The following is a 19,167-nucleotide window of genomic DNA, read 5'->3' on the forward strand; positions in this document are numbered from 1 at the left end:
CGTTCCTGATTACTGATTACTTTTTTTTTAATGTTATGTTATAAAGATTGTTGGGGCAGGGTTTTATTTGTATGCGAGGTGTTAATCCATGTCACAACAAGCATTTTAAACGATTATACCTGTTAGCGCACAAATGTCTCCAGTAAGAGAAAAAGCGTTTTGAGATTTGAATGCGGATTAATAGAGGTTTAAAACGTATGGGCCGCCATGCGCCCTCTGAAGGAAGTTTATATTTATAGCAAGTGTTTTAACACCTTTGCCTCCCAATGACACGACTGAGTGAGCTTTCATCTCAAGCCCTCACACGCTCTTTTTTAAAATGCCCATTAAAGATAAAAATCATTGTTTGGCACAGTTGATCACATCACTGCATGAGTCAATCATGGAAACAGGAATTGTGTTCTGTCAGGTGTTAGAAAAAAGTTGTGATCACAAGCTGTTTATAGAAAGCTATCCTGTGGCATTTTTCTATAAAGTTGTTTAGCAAATCGAAATTATACGTTTTTAGTAAGCTATTATCGGTGTTTTTCAAATAATTTGTTCATAGGAAATTATTATAACACAATTGAGAAACGGGAGAGGAAATTTTCAATTTACAAATACAGTCATTATTATTCCGCAACCTTCTTTTGAAGGAGATGTGAAGATTTGAGGTAACGGACATGTTTTATTCAAAATATTTCATTTTGACATTTTACACGTCAAACTCTGGTGACGCTGGCGTGAAATTCTATGACGTTGAACGTGGTCGCACTTCCGTTTGAAAATGGCGCCCCCCATACCTCATTTAGCAGGTGAGTTGTTGCTTTTGAATGTGTTTTCAAGCTCAGTATTTCAAGGCGTAAAGATAAAACAATTAATGTGTGATGGCATGGCGTGAAATAATAATAAAAAAAAAAAAACCGATTTATTCTCAAGCTCTTCCTTATATGCATGCTGCATTGCCATTCACAAGCCTGTCATATGCGCAAATTATCATATTTATACTGTTAGATCATATATGGAAATATTAAATATTGATCAACATTTGCACACATATCCATATATGAAAAATTTCTAAACCCCTATAATATTTAGCAGTTATATGTGATAAATGGTAATTGGTTAGCATTAAAAAAAAAGTACAGAAAAGGTTCTTTTATAAAGTTATTTCAAACAGTTATTTTAATATTATCTGTCTCATTGAAAACAGTCCAAGGATCAGATGGAACTCTGCTGTTGTGTGGACCTCCAAGCTGTCAAGAAAGCTCTGCATTTCAGAAGTGAGAGACAAATAACATGTTCTTAAACTAGCTAATTTTTAGGTTAAAATGTATGGTAAAGTATAAAGGTATAAGTGTATGATTTATACTCAAAAGGTTAATATATATGTATATAACATATGCAGTTGAAGTCAGAAGTTTACATACACTTAGGTTGAAGTCATTAAACCTCATTTTTTTAACCACTCCACAGATTTAATATTAGCAAACTACAGTTTTGGCTACTTTGTGCATGACGAGTAATTTTTCCAACAATTGTTTACAGACAGATTGTTTCACATTTAAATGACTATATCACAATTCCAGCTGGTCAGAATTTTACATACACTAAGTTAACTGTGCCTTTAAGCAGCTTGGAAAATTCCAGAAAATGATGTCAAGCCTTTAGACAATTAGCTTCTGATAGGCTAATTGGAGTCAATTGGAGGTGTACCTGTGGACAGTGTTGGGTAAGTTACTCTAAAAAAGTAATTAATTACTAACTACTAATTACAACATTAGATGTTAAATTTTGATTTTAAATTCACTATTGTTTTATATAGAATTTTTCTAGAGTCTATACAGTTACATCAGAAGTAACTGTAATAAATTACTTAAAAATTAGGAGTAATTCCATACTTTAATTTTTTCAATGAAAAAGTAATTTAACTCAGTAATTCATTACTTAGTAATGCATTACACCCAACACTGCCTGTGGATGTATTTTAAGGCCTACCTTCAAATTCAGTACCGGGAAAATCAAAAGAAATCAGCCAAGACCTCAGAAAAACAATTGTGGACCTCCAGAAGTCTGGTTCATCCTTGGGAGCAATTTCCAAATGCATGAAGGTACCACGTTCATCTGTACAAAAAATAGTACGCAAGTATAAACACCATGGGACCACGCAGCCATCATACTGCTCAGAAAAGAGACGCATTCTGTCTCCTAGAGATGAACGTAGTTTGGTGCGATAAGTGCAAATCAATCCCAGAACAACAGCAAAGGACCTTGTGAAGATGCCGGAGGAAACAGGAAGACAAGTATCTATATCCACAGTAAAACGAGTCCTATATCGACATAACCTGAAAGGCTGCTCAGCAAGGAAGAAGCCACTGCTCCAAAACCGCCATAAAAAAGCCAGACTACAGTTTGCAAGTGCACATGGGGACAAAGATCTTACTTTTGGAGAAATGTCCTCTGGTCTGATGAAACAAAAATTGAACTGTTTGGCCATAATGACCATTGTTATGTTTGGAGGAAAAAGGGTGAGGCTTGCAAGCCGAAGAACACCATCCCAACCGTGAAGCATAGGGGTGGCAGCATCATGTTGTGGGGGTGCTTTGCTGCAGGAGGGACTGGTGCACGTCACAAAATAGATGGCATCATGAGGAAGGAAAATTGTGTTGATATATTTAAGCAACATCTCAAGACATCAGCCAGGAAGTTGAAGCTCGGCCACAAATGGGTCTTCCAAATGGACAATGACCCCAACCATACCTCCAAAGTTGTGGCAAAATGGCTTAAGGACAACAAAGTCAAGGTATTGTAGTGGCCGTCACAAAGCCCTGACCTCAATCTGATAGAAAATTTGTGGGCAGAATGAAAAAGCGTGTGCAAGCAAGGAGACCTACAAACCTGACTCAGTTACACCAGTTCTGTCTGGAGGAATGGGACAAAATTCCAGCAACTTATTGTGAGACGCTTGTGGAGGGCTACCCAAAATGTTTGACCCAATTTAAACAATTTTAAGGCAATGCTACCAAATACTAACAAAGTGTATGTAAACTTCTGACCCACTGGGAATGTGATGAAAGAAATAAAAGCTGAAATTAATAATTCTCTCTACTATTATTCTGACATTTCACATTCTTAAAATAAAGTAGTGATCCTAACTGACATAAGACAGGGAATGTTTTCTACGATTAAATGTCAGGAATTGTGACAAAACTGAGTTTAAATGTATTTGGCTAAACTTCTGACTTCAACTGTATTTACATATTTTCACCTTCTACATTTTTTAGCAGTTCACGTAAACAGTCCTGCAGTGTGACATAAATTTTTGTCAAGAACAAATATTTCATTAATATTAGGTGATAACTGCATGCATAATAATTATGCAAGAATTAAACGAATGCTTTAACAACAACTCCACTATTTACTTCAGGGATGATCGGCAAGGCAAACACATGACATTCAGCAGGGATGGATCTTTGTTTGGTTGGTGCAACGGCTCACAGTACGTATGTGGAGTGTGTTAGTGTAGTTAATTGTTCTCAGGATTCATATTTGATTAAATATAAGTCTTCTGTTTATGTTTTGAGGGTCAGTGTGATCAAAGTTCCTAGTGGAGACTTGGTGAAGTCTTTTGATCTTCCCAAAACAGCTTCGCTCGAATTCTCACCTCTGAACAAAGTTTTGGCCACCTGGCAGCAATATACCAGTAAGACTTTCTAATGTGTGTGTTTTTTAATTTACATTTTTTATTATACTACAATAACTATATGAACAGACAAAATCAAAAGCTAGATTTCTGTTCATTACAACTAATTTATAGCTTAATTGTAATTTTTGTCTCTGTTTCCAGATAGCACTCACATATCTGTTCCTTTTGTTTGTCAGAAACGCAGGATAATCCTCAGGGAGAGCCAAACCTGCAGCTTTGGGACTTGCAAACAGGTACCTGTGTCAAAGCGTTCTATCAGAAGAAGATAACAGGATGGTGAGTGATTATTAACAAACAGTGATGAACAGTGATGATGAAATTAAAACCATAAAACTTACAAAAAGTACTATGGTGGTACCAGGGTACAGTGATGACATCAGATAGTAATACAATGGCACTGCCATGGTTAAGGTACAAAAAAACATGGTATTACCTTGGTACCATGTCAAAACAACTTAGTAGTACCATGGCACTTTTTGGTGCTTTTTAATGGTCAAATTGTCTTTCTTAATATCAGTTATATTCATTTCCTGTATGTAAATGACTAAGTGTTAAGCATGAATGTGCATAAGTTCTGTATTTGTTGTTTCTTGTCCATTTTTAAAGGTGTCCAAGCTGGGCAGATGATGAAAGTATTGCTGTTAGAAATGTCAATAATGAACTTCATTTCTTTGAGAACAACAACTTTGGTAACTTATTTATTATTCATTATTTTTCATTTTATTTCATTCAGTAAGATGATGTTGCGTTATTTGTACATTTTTTTGTAATTTATTAAGCACTTTAAACACTTCTTGAATTTTATGTAACTTCTAGTTGGAGATGTTTATATGTCTCAAATTTGAATGTAACTTTTTGTGTTTTGGTGTGTAGAAACAATTGCGAACAAGCTACACCTTCAGAAAGTGTCTGAGTTTGCTCTATCTCCTGGATCCCAGCCGAGCAAGGTATCCGAATGCTTTAAAATAACATTTTCCAGTATCTCTAAACATGTCGTTTTACTCATAGAAATATATTAAAGGGGTCATGTCAAGCATTTTTATATATATATATATTTTATTTTTTTGTACCCTTGAGATTTCCTTAGAATGTTAGTAAAGGTTTTTGCACATACACACACAAAAAAACAGTCTTATTTTAGTATAACATGACCTTTTTCTTCACTGCCTCTGACCCTCAGTCTGAAACGCTTGTTTTTTTGTGCTATGTCCCATTTAAGACTTCTATAGACTGTTATGATTGGCTAACATATTTCCCGAGCAAACGTCCCCTGCCATAACATGTGTGGAACAGTTATTTTCCAAGACTGAAAGCATGAAAACGTGCTAGCGATTTAGAAAATCCCCTGGAAGCTCTCAGTCCAGTCAGTCATTGTCTGACATACGTCCCAATTAATGTGAAGAGTGCAATCAAACTATTACAATTGTTCCGACTGAAATAACAATAGGAAACTGAACAAAGTTGGCACACTTTTCCTCCCCAATACTTGGCATACAAGATTTGATGATAAAATAATGCAACAGTGAAAATAGCCCAGACTAAGTTATGAGGGAACGTCGGTCCGGGGATTCCCTCTGTCTTTTCGCCACTTTAATAGGCATCTTGTGCAGGTAATTTCGGGATGTTCACCAGGTGGGGAATCGATTGTTTCGCTGGTCAATTGGGGGAGGGGATCTCCCTCGACTGTTTCCCTGCTTAAAGCTATATTTCACCCAAAAATGAAAATTCTCTCATCATTTACTCACCCTCATGTCATCCCAGATATGTATGACTTTCTTCTGCAGAATAAAAACAAAGATTTTTAGAAAAAGATCTCAGCTCTGTAGGTCCATACTATGCAACTGAATGGTGAGCAGACCTTTGTAGCACCAAAAATCACATAAAGGAAACATAGAAGTAATCCATAAGACTCCAGTGATTAAATCCATGTCTTCAGAAGCGATATGATAGGTGTGAGTGAGAAACAGATCAAAATGTTTTTTACAATTTTTTTATTTACTCTAAATCTCTACTTTCACTTTTACATCTGAAAGTCACATGTGGTGCCTGTTTAGTTTCACTTTCACATCTGAAAGTGAAAGTTAAAGTGGAGATTGAGTAAAAAAAGTCTTAAATATTGTTCTGTTTCTCACCCACACCTATCACATCGCTTTTGAAGACTTTGATTTAACCACTGGAATCATATGGATTACTTTTATGTTTCCTTTGGAGCTACAAAGGTCTGATCACTGTTCACTTGCATTGTATGGACCTACAGAGCTGAAATATTCTTCTAAAAATCTTCATTTCTGTTCTGCTGAAGAAAGAAAGTCATACACATCTGGGATGGCATGATAAGGGTGAGTAAATAATAAGAGAATTTTCCTTTTTAGGTGAACTATTCCTTTAAATACGGGACAATGGGTGTACTAACGAATTAATTTTTTGCAAAAATACAGGATGTTCTGGCTAGCATGTAAGCTTACTAGCATAAACTACACCGTTGTCTTTCGTTGCACTCGTTGCTACGTGTTCTTCTTACATAATAAAATAATTTAATCTCAGATTAATATTAGTTCTCTATTTGGTAACCATGTAATAAGCACGATCCGCTCCACGTTGAAATCCTCATCATGCTTTATTTTGTAATATTAAAAAACGTCTGACTATACAATTCCTTACATATCCAACAGCCACAGACAGAGGAAACCGTAGTGTTAAATTTGTCTATTTAAAAAAGTCTTGTCGAAATAGTTGGCACTGCTCCATCTTTCAAAATAAGTTTATTTGCAAAGCCTGAATCATAATGGTTCTTGAAAGAATCCTTTGACAAATGTGCCGAATAAACATAGAATCCCATTGAAGCGTTCAGGAACTTGCAGAGATCAACAACAATGTCTGGGGCCCTTACTTGGCATGTTGATCGTTTCGTTTTTTTAAAAGCAAACTACAGCAACAATAGTACCACTTTCAGTGTTTGAGTACCTCAGCCGCTGTTTCTTTATCAGTTCACCGCGACGATTACGTAAACTGTGAAGGTGGGGATATTCAAATGACACTGCACTGCGATGTCACAATGCTAGACGATTTCAAAACAAGTCGTTTTTCCAGAGTGGAAACAATAAATGCTCTTTTTGGACTAGAGAGGAAGTTTTGAGTTCTGAAACTTACAGTATGTTTTTATAGTACAATGACCTATTATACGTCAACATATCAAGGAAAATATGATTCCGCATAATAATGGCCTCTTTAATTCTGATCATGTGTTGCTGAAGGTTGCTGTCTATGTTCCTGGAAGCAAAGGTGCTCCGTCTTTTGTTCGGCTGTATCAGTATCCCAATTTCAGCGGTCCAACTTCTGCTTTGGCAAACAAAAGCTTTTTCAAAGCTGATAAAGTGGACATGCTGTGGAACAAAAAAGGTAGATACTCAATTTGCAGTTGGTATATGATAACTATCAACAACATTTTGGTTTATTTTGGTTCATATTGTCAGATAATTGTATTTAAGTTTTTCCTCTCATCTCCTAAAGCCACTGCAGTTCTAGTGACCGCCAGCACTGAGGTTGATAAAACAGGCGCCTCTTATTATGGAGAACAGACATTACACTATCTTGCCACCAATGGAGAGAGCGCAGTGGTTCAGTTACGTAAGTACCATGATTAATTATTTAATAATAATTCACACAGCTTTTTTTTTCCATACAAAGACAAAATATCAGAGGCTGCCAAGCTTCAAAAGCATCATAAAAGCACCACAAAATTAATCTATATGACTTATGCGCAACATATTAAAAGTTTTCTGCAGCCATATGATAGCATTTCATTGAGATTTCATTGAGAACGCTATTTTATGGCTTCAGAAGACTTGGATTATAGTGTAAAAGTCATATGGATTACTTGTCATATTTTTATACTGCTTTTTTCCCTTATTGTTTGTACTGAAACATGGTGTATAATTTTTGTAATACATGCATGCAGAACCATCATTCACCTACATACATTTTTCTGTACAGCAAAGAAAGGCCCCATATATGATGTCTCCTGGAACCCCAACTCTTCAGAGTTTTGTGTGGTTTATGGTTTTATGCCCGCAAAGGCTACGATCTTTAACCACAAGTGTGAGTCTGTGTTCGATTTTGGCACGGGCCCCCGCAATGCTGCTTTCTACAGTCCGCAGGGCCACATCCTTGTTCTCTCAGGCTTTGGAAACCTGAGAGGGCAGATGGAAGTTTGGGATGTTAAGAAATACATGCAGGTGTCGAAACCCCAGGCTGAAGATACCACACACTTCTCCTGGTGTCCTGACGGAGAGCATATAGTCACGGCGACGTGCTCGCCCAGGCTCAGAGTCAGCAATGGCTATAAGATCTGGCACTACACCGGGACTGTGTTATTCAAACATGAAACGCCATCGAATAAAGAGCTCTGGCAAGTGTTATGGCAGCCCTTCCCGACCGGAACATTCCCAGAGAAGGCAGTGAAATACCAGGCGGTGCAGAGTGAGCTTGGCAGCACTGAGGCCAAACCTACACAGGCGTACCGCCCGCCTGCCCTCCGCAATAAACCCCAGGCAGCCAGCTCCAAACTAGTGAGTTTGTGTAATACTTATTCTTTTTTTTCTGATCATTTTGTGATTCAGATTTGGGATTTTCTGTGAGCAAAGATTGTGACCATTAAAGGGATAGTTCACTCAAAAATGAAAATGATCTTATCATTTACTCACCCTCATGCTATCCCAGATGTGCATGACTTTTTTTCATCTGCAATACACAAAAAAGATTTTTAGAAGAATATTTCAGCTCTGTAGGTCCATACAATGCAAGTGAATGGTGACCAGAACTTTGAAGCTTCAAAAAGCACATAAAGACAGCATAAAAATCCAATGGTTTTATCAGTCAGTCTTCTGAAGCGATCTAATCAGTTCTGGGTGAGAACAGACCAAAATATAACTTCTTTTTCACTGTACATCTTGCCATTACGGTCTCTAGGCACAATCCTACTGCTTGACGCATGCACAGGGTGCTAGATGGCACTAAGAAGTGTAATCAAGCTTGAAATCATGATCGCCAAGGAGACTGCTGCAGATTTATAGTAAAAAGGAGTTGTGTTTTGGTCTATTTTCACTCAAAACAAATTAGATCGCTTCAGAAGAACTTTTATGCTGCCTTTATGTGATTTTTGGAGCTTCAAAATTTTGCTCACAATTTACTTGCATTGTGTGGACCAGTAGAACTGAGATATTCTTCTAAAAATCTTTGTTTGTGTTCTGCTTAAGAAAGTAAGTCACACATCTGGGATGGCATGAGGGTGAATAAATTATGAGAGAATTTTCATTTTTGGGTGAACTATAACTTTGAGGGCAGGTGAAAGAAGGAATATTCAAAATATATTAGCAATGGTGAGCTATCACACCATTGGTTGAGCAAATGTTGCTATGTCAGGCTGGTGTGTAAATACTTAAGCCATTTCAGAGCGATACTTTGGCGATATTGTCCTCCATTAATCAGCATTCCTTGTCTTTTTAAGCATGAAGAGGAGCCGCCACAGAACATGAAGCCTGGTGTTGCAGGAGAGAAGCAAATGTCTAAAGCTGCTTTGAAGAACCAGAAAAAGCGAGAGGCAAAGAAAGCAGCTAAACAGGCAGGTTTTTTTATTTACCTTTATGTTTCGGGTCGGGAATTGTGAACCAGTTCCTTGAAAGGGAGGGACATTTTCATGTCAAAATTGGACTAAAATTTATGTAGTGCAAGACGAGTTTTCAATATATTTGGTCTTATTTGCCTGGAAGAGAAAGACTACGTTTTCAATGCATATATCTGCTAAAGGTCCAATAATCATCTGTGAACTATACAGGGGAATATCTAGCTCAGAGTTGTGCTCTTTGTCAACACAGGAAAACAAGTCTGATGAAGCTCCGCCTCCAGTAGCAGATTCCACCCCTGTTGCTCCTGCACATGTGACTTCTACCCATGGAGACCCTGAAACTGACAAAAAGATCAAGAACTTAAAAAAGGTGCAATGTTGAAATATGGCAACAGAATCAAACAAGATTGCCGTTGAATTTTGCTACATTTTCTAATGCATACTCTAAGCATCATTAAACAGTCTGTGTAAGTACACCTAAAAGCCACTTCAGATGCAGCTTCTGTGCCACCTGTGCAGTGTAAAGATGGCTTAAGTGTGGTTTAGGAAGAGTTATATCAGCTTAAAAATTTAAATGTTTTGCCTGTATAGATACCCCAATAAATATGATGTTTCCAGGTTATCCGTTTAGGAAAAGGTGTAGTATTCAAATCAGTTTTAAAAACAAAAGATCTGCAGACATATCCATATATATATATTTTAACTTGCATACCAAAAACTGAACATATACAGTACATATTTTTTTTCTACCTACATACCACAATGCCAAACATAACCAACCATGAATTTACATTGCAGTCTCTAACCTGGTTTTATGCTTATGCATCTGACAGAAACTCAAAGCCATAGATGAACTGAAGGAACAGCAGACAGCTGGTAAAGTTATGCAGAAAAATCAGGTAAGATATCAAAACTTCAACTCATGAACAAAAAAACAACTAAACGTTCTCAAATGAGTGAGCTTGTTTTTTATTTATTTTGTATAATTACCTAGATCATTGTTTTTGTCTGAGGCTAAAATCACAATAACAGAGTTGATCAGTTTTTAGTCCTAAAACACAGAAGACAATTAGCATTTTCGAGCTATACATTTTATATTTGAGTAATTTAAATTCATGAGTAAAATAAAATGTGGTTAAAATTACTTGACCAGACTTTAACATTTGATTCCACAACAGAAATGACACATAGTCATAGTTCAAACAAGTTTTGAAAGCCGCTGTTAAACATTGTATGTTGCTAACAAGTTGCTAAATAGAACTACAACTCCCACAAGCATGTGAATACGCCTGCCTGACAAAACAGACAATCGTTGTAGTTCTTGTTGTTAGCAACATATGATTTTAAACCGCAGCTTCAAAATTCATGTTTGAGGTATAAATGTAATTTATGTTGTAGAGCAAAACAGTCATTTTAACCAGAGACCTTAATGTACTCGTAAATCAAAAAACGCTCTTTTAAAAACCCATAGGAAATTCTCGAAAGATCCCATAGCCCTCAGGGTTGGCCTACAAATACAGCTCTATTAACCGCAAATGACTTTTGTTATTTAAGGGAACTAGTTTTAGCTATTTTTTCACTACTAGAGAGTTTTTTTTAAATAGTTTTTAAAAACATGTTTTCATTTTTATTTTTAATTTTTTTTAAAGCTTGAGAAGATCCAAAAGGAGGCCCAGCTATTGAAGGAGCTCGAAGACCTTGAATTAGGAGTGTAAACACACTACCTGTTAATCAAACTTCCCATCAGTTTTCAAACCATGCTTTGTTATGCTGTTAATAATCTGTATGGGAGACACAATTCATGACCGACAAATAAAAGCCTGTTTTGTCTCTTTTGACATGTCTAAAATAATAAGGACTAATTTCTAACAGCAATGTTGCTATGCAATTTCATGTACAGTGCAGAAGAACATTGATGACGTCATGAAATGTGAAATAAAAAATGTTGTAATTGAATGTGCGTGACTTTTATTTTGTCGCTTCATGAACTGGAAGCAATCTGTCCTCCTGAGTGAAACCAAAGCAGTCGCAGGAACGCAGATGAATATTTGAGCTGAAATTATTCACAATATAATTCAACAGGACGAACCAAACCAGCCGATATTTCAGGTTTGATTAGTTAACACTCTGTTAGAATGAGTCTTGAATCTGTAGAGTGTTTTTATAAATGTTTATTTCTCATATTTAGATGAGCCGGTGAGATGCTTTTATGCTCTCAAGTATCACATGCATTTGTTTGTGTTTATATTCAAACTTTCGGCCGCTCTTTTAGTTTCATAGACGAGTTTTATGACAACATAAATGTGTTATTAATTATTGTGCACGTTTAGATTAGTTTCAGGTTTTGGCATTAAGCAGATCAGCCATTTCAAGAGTCACTAAGGCCAGACATTTGTCCCGATTAGTAGCAGTGCTCTGTTATTTCATAATAATTTCATAATTTGATTATTTATCAATTTATTTTGTGTAGAATAAAACCATTGTTATCTAGATCAACATTCGGCAAATATAAAATATTTTAGGCCTTTGTATTTAGTAGATTAGCTGATGCCTGATTTTGAAATGTTATAAATGAGGTGAGTTTAGCAACCAAAGATTTTATTTCATAATTGGGTTGAACTTTGAAGTGATGAGCTACTTTACACAATGTAATGATTTTTTTAATTAATTAAGAAAAGAAGTCATGTCGCAAGACTCCAATGTAAGGTTGTTTTTTGATGGTAAAGTCTATCATTAGCACATGCAGCAATGACTTTATCATACACTGGTGGCCAAAAGTTTGGAATAATGTACAGATTTTGCTGTTTTGGAAGGAAATTGGTACTTTAATTCACCAAAGTGGCATTCAACTGATCATAAAGTATAAGTCAGGACATTACTGATGTAAAAAACAGCACCATCACTATTTGAGAAAAAGTCATTTTTGATCAAATCTAGACAGCAGCCATCACTCCAGCACCTTATCCTTAAGTAATCATGCTAAATTGCTAATTTGGTACTAGAAAATCACTTGCCATTATATCAAACACTGCTGAAAGCTGTTTGGTTCATTAAATGAAGCTTAACATTTTCTTTGTGTTTGTTTTTGAGTTGCCACAGTATGCAATAGACTGGCATGTCTTAAGGTCAATATTAGGTCAAAAATGGCAAAAAAGAAACAGCTTTCTCTAGAAACTCGTCAGTCAATCATTGTTTTGAGGAATGAAGGCTATACAATGCTTGAAATTGCCAAAAAAATGAAGATTTCATACAAAGGTGTACACTACAGTCTTCAAAGACAAAGGACAGCTGGCTCTAACAAGGACAGAAAGAGATGTGGAAGGCCAGATGTACAACTAAACAAGAGGATAAGTACATCAGAGTCTCTAGTTTGAGAAATAGATGCCTCACATGTCCTCAGCTGACAGCTTCATTGAATTCTACCTGCTCAACACCAGTTTCATGTACAACAGTGAAGAGAAGACTCAGGGGTGCAGGCCTTATGGAAAGAATTGCAAAGAAAAAGCCACTTTTGAAACAGAAAAACAAAAAGAAAAGGTTAGAGTGGGTAAACAATCACAGACATTGGACAACAGATAACTGGAAAAGAGAGTTATGGATCTTAACCCCATTGAGCTTTTGTGGGATCAGCTAGACTGTAAGGTGCGTGAGAAGTGCCCGACAAGACAGTCACATCTATGGCAAGTGCTACAGGAAGTGTGGGGTGAAATGTCACCTGAGTATCTGGACAAACTGACAGCTAGAATAACAAGGATCTGCAAAGCTGTCATTGCTGCATGTGGAGGATTTTTTGATGAGAACTCTTTGAAGGAGTTTAAGTAATTTTTCACGTTATTAATGTCCTGACTATACATTGTGATCAGTTGAATGCCACTTTGGTGAATAAAAGTACCAATTTCTTTCCATAAGAGCAAAATCTGTACATTATTCCAAACTTTTGGCTGCCAGTGTAAATGAAGCAAATATTATCGGCTCAGATAGTTTACAGAATAAGCACTAATTAGTCATCAATTCTTTTATTTCAAAGTGGCACACATTGCATGTATTACAAGGACAATCCCCCTGGAGTAACCTGGGGTCAAGTGTTTTGGTTGAGGGCAAGTGGTATAATACCTGAATTAACCCTAGTGGATTTGAACCTACAAATAATGTGCTAGCAACCATTAATGTTATTGGAATATTGTAATGATCATAAACTGACTCTCCAAATGTTCTCCAAAGCTGGTAAACATCATAATTGCTGCTTCACATTAAGAGAGCACATAAATATACATTTATTTTTAATTTTTAAAGGTCTAGACAGGCATAAAGAAGAGACAGTCCGAACTGATCTTAGGCTTGTAAGTAAACGATCTTAACAGTGCATCTTGATTTTAGCATGATTTTGTATTTATCTAAATGTTTGTTTTTAATATATATGAGTGTGATGGTATAATCATTTTTGTCCTGTTCTAGTATCTGGTAGACTTGAATGGACACATTGCCCAAAGGTACACAGGTATACCTGGTTTGTGGTCTTCATTGACCCTGATATATTGAGTTGGAAGGAAGGTGGCGATCTGCTTCAGTTTGTCTCATTTGTTTGTGATTTGTCAGTAAGACCAAATCAACCCATCCGAAGTTCCATTATGCCTGTGAAAAAGAAGAGAAAGTCATCCGGTTCAGAAGACCCCAGTATCAGAAAGTGCAAAATCACCAGGTAAAAATATTTCTGTTCCTATTATTCTTTCTGTTCATTCTACTTTCTTAGTTATTATATCTTTCTCACAACTCTGTTTGAATAGCAGCCGTGTTTTCTTGTAATTCATATGTCTGTGCGAGAATGCCATGATATTTCAGTTATATCCTCGGTAACATTAGTAAATGAATTAGGTGTCATGAACTAATAATGAACGATATATTTCTTTTACAGCTTTTTTTAATCTTTGTTAATGTTAGGTAGCAAAAATACAATTGTTCATTGTTAAGTTCATGTTAGTTCATAGTGCATTAACTAATGTTAACATGTACAACTTTTGATTTTGAAAATGCATTGCTAGATGTTGAAGTTAACATTAATTAAAATGTATTAATAAATGCGGTAAAAGTACTTTTCATTGTTAGTTCATGTTAACCAATTTTAACAAATGGAACCTTATTGTAAAGTGTTACCATATCCACTGTAGTTGCTTTTGTAAACACAAAAGGAGTAATAATGTATACCTGTTTTGTGGTTTAGACTTAAACAGATGTTACACTAGACGTAGAGGTGGTAGTAGTTAATTTTGCGATATTGAGCATGTTGTTGAAATATTAGACACGGTGATGAAATTTCATCATAAAGTTAGTTATAGGAAAGTAATGGGAACATGATATTCATGTCACCTTTAAATTCCAGTTACTGTAGGACACAAACTCCAGGTCGACTGCTAAACCCAGAGGATCTGTTCTCTAGCAAGAAATGTCTTGCCTGGTTTTACGAATACGCAGGTACATGAATCAAAACTTTCCTCAACTTTATGAAAATAATGTAATTTTTTTAATGCAGCTTTTTTTTTTTTAAAAGTCAACATGAAACAGCATTTATGATTTATATTAGGGATGCACCGATGCATCGGCTGCCGATATTTATCGGCCAATTATTGACCATATTAAAACATTCGGCATATTGGTTATAAGCGTAAAAACACCATTATGAAAAACAGTAAATAATTAACACACTGTAAAAACTCTATGAATTTAAATGCATCCAGAAATAATAATAGCTACAATATGAAAATGGTTTGGCACTCCTATGAGAATGTAATATTTCATTTTTATTCTTTCTCATTCTCACAATAATGTGGAAAAACCACCATAAATAGATGTGACAGTTGTGAAAGCAGTACTTACCTATACATGATGAGGGAAATCATCCAAAACGTTTTGAAACCAGCAGACTTTAACTTCTGAGGCATCAGTATAATATCCATTAATGTTGCATGGTAGATTGAGTTATGATTGAAATCGCAATACAGCTTTGCAAGGTTACTTAATCTTAAAAGGCTGCGATTTAAAATCTGCATTTAAGCTTCAGCTTTCAGTGCTTCAGTCAGTACTGTGTGAGCAAGCAGCGCCCTCTAGCGGTCTGGACGGCATTATCCATTATTCATTATAACAACATAATGCAGAATTTAAAAGTTTTGTTCCTTTGGTAAAAAAAAATATTTCCATGATGTGGTTGACATTTCCGTGGAATTGCCCAACATATGCATAGAATGAATTTGTAATTGTAATGTTCTATCATATACATTACATACGTGTAAAATGTGAGTTCTGTTGTTTTGAACTGCAAGAAATTTTTTTTGGGGGGGGTTGTCTCTTTAAAATTTGGGCCTTCAATAGGAAATGTTTATTGTTAAAACAGTAAAAAGGCTTTTGTACCTCTTTGTTCATTTTTAAAACATAATTAAGTAAAACAGTGATCTGAAGGTTAGTGGCAAAATATCAGTATCGGCTTATAGTTCTTTGTTTAAATCGGTATCACACAAAAAATGTCACACCGGTGCATCCCTAATATATATATATATATATATATATATATATATATATATATATATTAAATGATTTATCAGGAATTGATTAGATAAGGAAGAGTGGGCGTTCCATACCAAAATGGATCCAGTTGGTTGAAGGGAAAGGAAAAATATGAAGGCTTGTAATGACAGCTTGAAAGGAAATTTGTTTGAGGCAGGGCAGGTTATTACATTTTGATAAACGGTTATGAAGACAAACCTTTTTTTTTTTTTACCTTGCTATAACATGATTTCATGTTGACTTAATTTTTGCAACAGATCTTTGAACGTAGATTTATATTTCCCAAATAACATTTCAAGTGTTTGATTTAAATGTGTACAGGGTCAGATGATGTCGTCGGACCAGAGAGCATGGAGAAGTTTTGTGAGGACATCGGCGTGGAGCCAGAAAATGTTTGTGTAATGTAGTTTTTGTTCTACATTTTTCAGATGCAAAGTATGATTGAAATAACTCGTACTTTTTTATTGTGTCCTTTTAGATTGTAATGTTAGTGTTAGCCTGGAAACTTGATGCAACAAATATGGGATTTTTCACTAAAGAAGAATGGCTAAAAGGAATGACCTCACTACAGTAAGAGGATAACCTTGCATCTCCTCTAAATCAGTAGGAATTGTTGATTGCACATGCAATCAAATGCTTTTATTGTATATGCATTTATAAATTCTTTCCTGTCCATAGATGTGACTGCACAGAGAGGTTACAAGGCAAACTGGATTATTTACGCTCTCAACTGAATGACCCGGTTATATTTAAGAGCATTTACAGATATGCCTTTGACTTTGCCAGGGTGAGATGCTGTTTTTTATATTTAATTTTTCCATAAATTACAGAGATTTTTTTGTACAGTCAAGTTTCATGTATTTTTAGTGTAAATTCAAGTTAGGGCAATACGTTTACTCTGTTTTATTTTTTATAATTTAGCAATCTGTTTTCTGCATAATGCTGTCTTTTTTTGTTTTTGTTTTTTTTTTGGATTTTTCCCCTTTTTCACCCAATTTGGAATGCCCAGTGCGCTTTTTAAGTCCTCGTGGTCGCGTAGTGATTCACCTCAATCCGGGTGGCGGAAGACGAATCTCAGTTGCCTCCGCTTCTGAGACCCTCAACCCTCGCATCTTATCACGTGGCTTGTTGAGCGCGTCGCCACGGAGACACAGCACGTGTGGAGGCTTCACGCCATCCACCGCGGCATCCGCGCTCAACTCACCACGAGCCCCACCGAGAACGAACCACATTATAGCGACGACGAGGAGGTTACCCCATGTGACTCTACCCTCCCTAGCAACCGGGTCAATTTGGTTGCTTAGGAGACCTGGCTGGAGTCACTCAGCACGCCCTGGGATTCGAACTAGCGAACTAATGAACTCCAGGGGTGGTAGCCAGCGTATTTTACCACTGAGCTACCCAGGCCCCTAAACGCATAATGCTGTCTTGTTCACACCGTGTCCAATCTTGTTTTTGACTGTAGGATAAAGATCAGCGCAGTCTTGATATGGACACAGCAAAATCCATGTTGGCACTGCTGCTTGGAAGGACGTGGCCCCTGTTCCCTGTCTTCAATCAGTTTCTGGAGGTCTGTGCTCATTGTATTAAATTAAAAACCCAGTGAAATAGTTTGACAAATGTAATTTTCTTTCCTGTGTTGACACATTTCCTGTTGAAACAGTAAGTTGGGGCTGGACATATCAAAGATCTTTAGACTTTGCAAAAACCTTGATTTGCTGCTTGGTGTTACTACTCTGAGACAGGTGGTATTGAGGACATTCTCAAACTTGAGATGATTTTTAATGAACAAAAATTGGCAATCAATGCAATTTCAGTCTGTTAAAAGGTGTTTTAGCAACTTTTAGGAGTACACTTGCATTTAGATTACATAAAAGCTAAGAAACATAGACTACAAGTCACACAACTTCAATTTTGATTAGTAGAATTTGGCATGTGCAGTAATGTGCTTTAATGATCAAAAGTATGTTTTCTCTCTCTTTGTTTTCAGCAATCAAAGTACAAAGTAATGAACAAGGATCAGTGGTACAACGTCTTAGAATTTAGCCGCACCGTTAACACAGACCTCAGCAATTACGATGAAGATGGAGCCTGTGAGTTTGAAGTTGTTCTCATCCATCTATCCATGTTTTTCTCATAAGTCCACAAAAATGGTCTTGCTTTAATCAAGTCATGACACTTTTATGTTTTTGTTTTCTCACTTCAACATAAAGGGATAGTTCACTCTGAAAAATGAAAGTTCTGTCATCATTACCTCATTTCGTTTCAAACCCCTATAACTACTGTCTTTCTTAAAACAATATAGATGTACAGAATGGTTACACAACTTTTAAATTTTTCACCTGCGTCAATGCCCTTCATTGATGATCTGTGCCTTGTGTGCTTACTCCAGGGCCAGTGATGCTGGACGAGTTTGTGGAATGGCATAAGGTCAGAATTGCATTATAGCACAACCAGACGATGAATTAAAGATCCGCGGACGAGTTTGAAGCACATCAGAGTTGTTTTTCGGAGTGCCCCAAACAGCCCCAGAAGATGGCATACCCCTCATGGACTGCTTCAACGTGTCCAAATACAAATCATCACTACCCACAGACTCTTACCGTGTTGCTTTAAAAGGAAAAAGGCACAGAAAAAAATCACAAACCAAACAAAAGGCGAAATATTTTTCAAATGTATTGAATTTGTTGTTATTTTGGCAGTGTTGTAGGATTTTTTTGAGAGCGAGATGGGCTGTTTGTAATTTACAGTCGCTTTCATTTTTTTTTTCCTTCAAAGTTTTACTTTGTTTATATTGTTTTGAAAAGGAAATAAATAACAGTTGTATGTAAATTGATTTTCTTCTGGACATTAGTGGCTTGCCGTAGCGATAAAGTAGCATTTTTCAACAATCTAAATTCAGTATGAATGAAAACTGACACTGTCAGACAGATTTTATGACATCCATCCATCCATCCATCAGCCACAACATTAAAAGCAGCTGCCTAATAATGTGTAGGTCCCCCTCGTGCTGCCAAAACAGTGCCAACCCGCATCTCAGAATAGCATTCTGAGATGATATTCTTCTCACCACAATTGTACAGAGAAGTAATCTGAGTTACCGTAGGCTTTGTCTGTTCAAACCAGTCTTGACATTCTCTGTTGACCTCTCTCATCAGCAAGGTGTTTCTGTCCACAGAACTGCCGCTCACTGGATGTTTTTTGTTTTTGGCACCATTCTGAGTAAATTCTAGAGACTGTTGTGCGTGAAAATCCCAGGAGATCAGCAGTTACAGAAATACTCAAACCAGCCCATCTGGCACCA

At 36.4% G+C, this 19,167-nt stretch overlaps 2 protein-coding genes across 3 annotated transcripts; both read left to right on the top strand.

Annotated features, from left to right (window-relative positions):
* The first annotated feature begins 482 nt into the window (after positions 1 to 482).
* LOC127416598 (eukaryotic translation initiation factor 2A) lies at positions 483 to 11,264 on the top strand. Its single transcript, XM_051656024.1, has 14 exons — positions 483 to 794; positions 1,193 to 1,262; positions 3,407 to 3,478; positions 3,564 to 3,682; positions 3,862 to 3,961; positions 4,292 to 4,374; positions 4,559 to 4,632; positions 6,940 to 7,084; positions 7,196 to 7,312; positions 7,679 to 8,253; positions 9,192 to 9,305; positions 9,559 to 9,678; positions 10,142 to 10,207; positions 10,958 to 11,264. The coding sequence occupies exons 1-14, from the start codon at positions 767 to 769 to the stop codon at positions 11,021 to 11,023; spliced, it is 1,749 nt and encodes a 582-aa protein (XP_051511984.1). The 5' UTR covers positions 483 to 766; the 3' UTR covers positions 11,024 to 11,264.
* Positions 11,265 to 11,296: 32 nt separating this feature from the next.
* LOC127416623 (DCN1-like protein 5) lies at positions 11,297 to 18,699 on the top strand. Of its 2 annotated transcripts, none has more exons than XM_051656067.1 (11): positions 11,297 to 11,417; positions 13,602 to 13,648; positions 13,764 to 13,806; positions 13,905 to 14,007; positions 14,686 to 14,777; positions 16,185 to 16,255; positions 16,342 to 16,433; positions 16,542 to 16,650; positions 17,329 to 17,433; positions 17,854 to 17,956; positions 18,256 to 18,699. In XM_051656067.1, exons 4-11 carry the CDS (start codon positions 13,937 to 13,939, stop codon positions 18,309 to 18,311), a joined length of 699 nt encoding a protein of 232 aa, XP_051512027.1. In that variant the 5' UTR covers positions 11,297 to 11,417; positions 13,602 to 13,648; positions 13,764 to 13,806; positions 13,905 to 13,936; the 3' UTR covers positions 18,312 to 18,699. The 2 variants fall into 2 exon arrangements, with proteins under 2 accessions (XP_051512027.1, XP_051512026.1); XM_051656066.1 differs by having other exon boundaries at positions 13,764 to 13,798.
* The last annotated feature ends 468 nt before the right edge of the window (positions 18,700 to 19,167 follow it).

The sequence above is a fragment of the Myxocyprinus asiaticus genome, chromosome 26 (assembly GCF_019703515.2).
Source record: "Myxocyprinus asiaticus isolate MX2 ecotype Aquarium Trade chromosome 26, UBuf_Myxa_2, whole genome shotgun sequence".
In the NCBI taxonomy this organism is placed as follows: Eukaryota; Metazoa; Chordata; class Actinopteri; order Cypriniformes; family Catostomidae; genus Myxocyprinus; species Myxocyprinus asiaticus.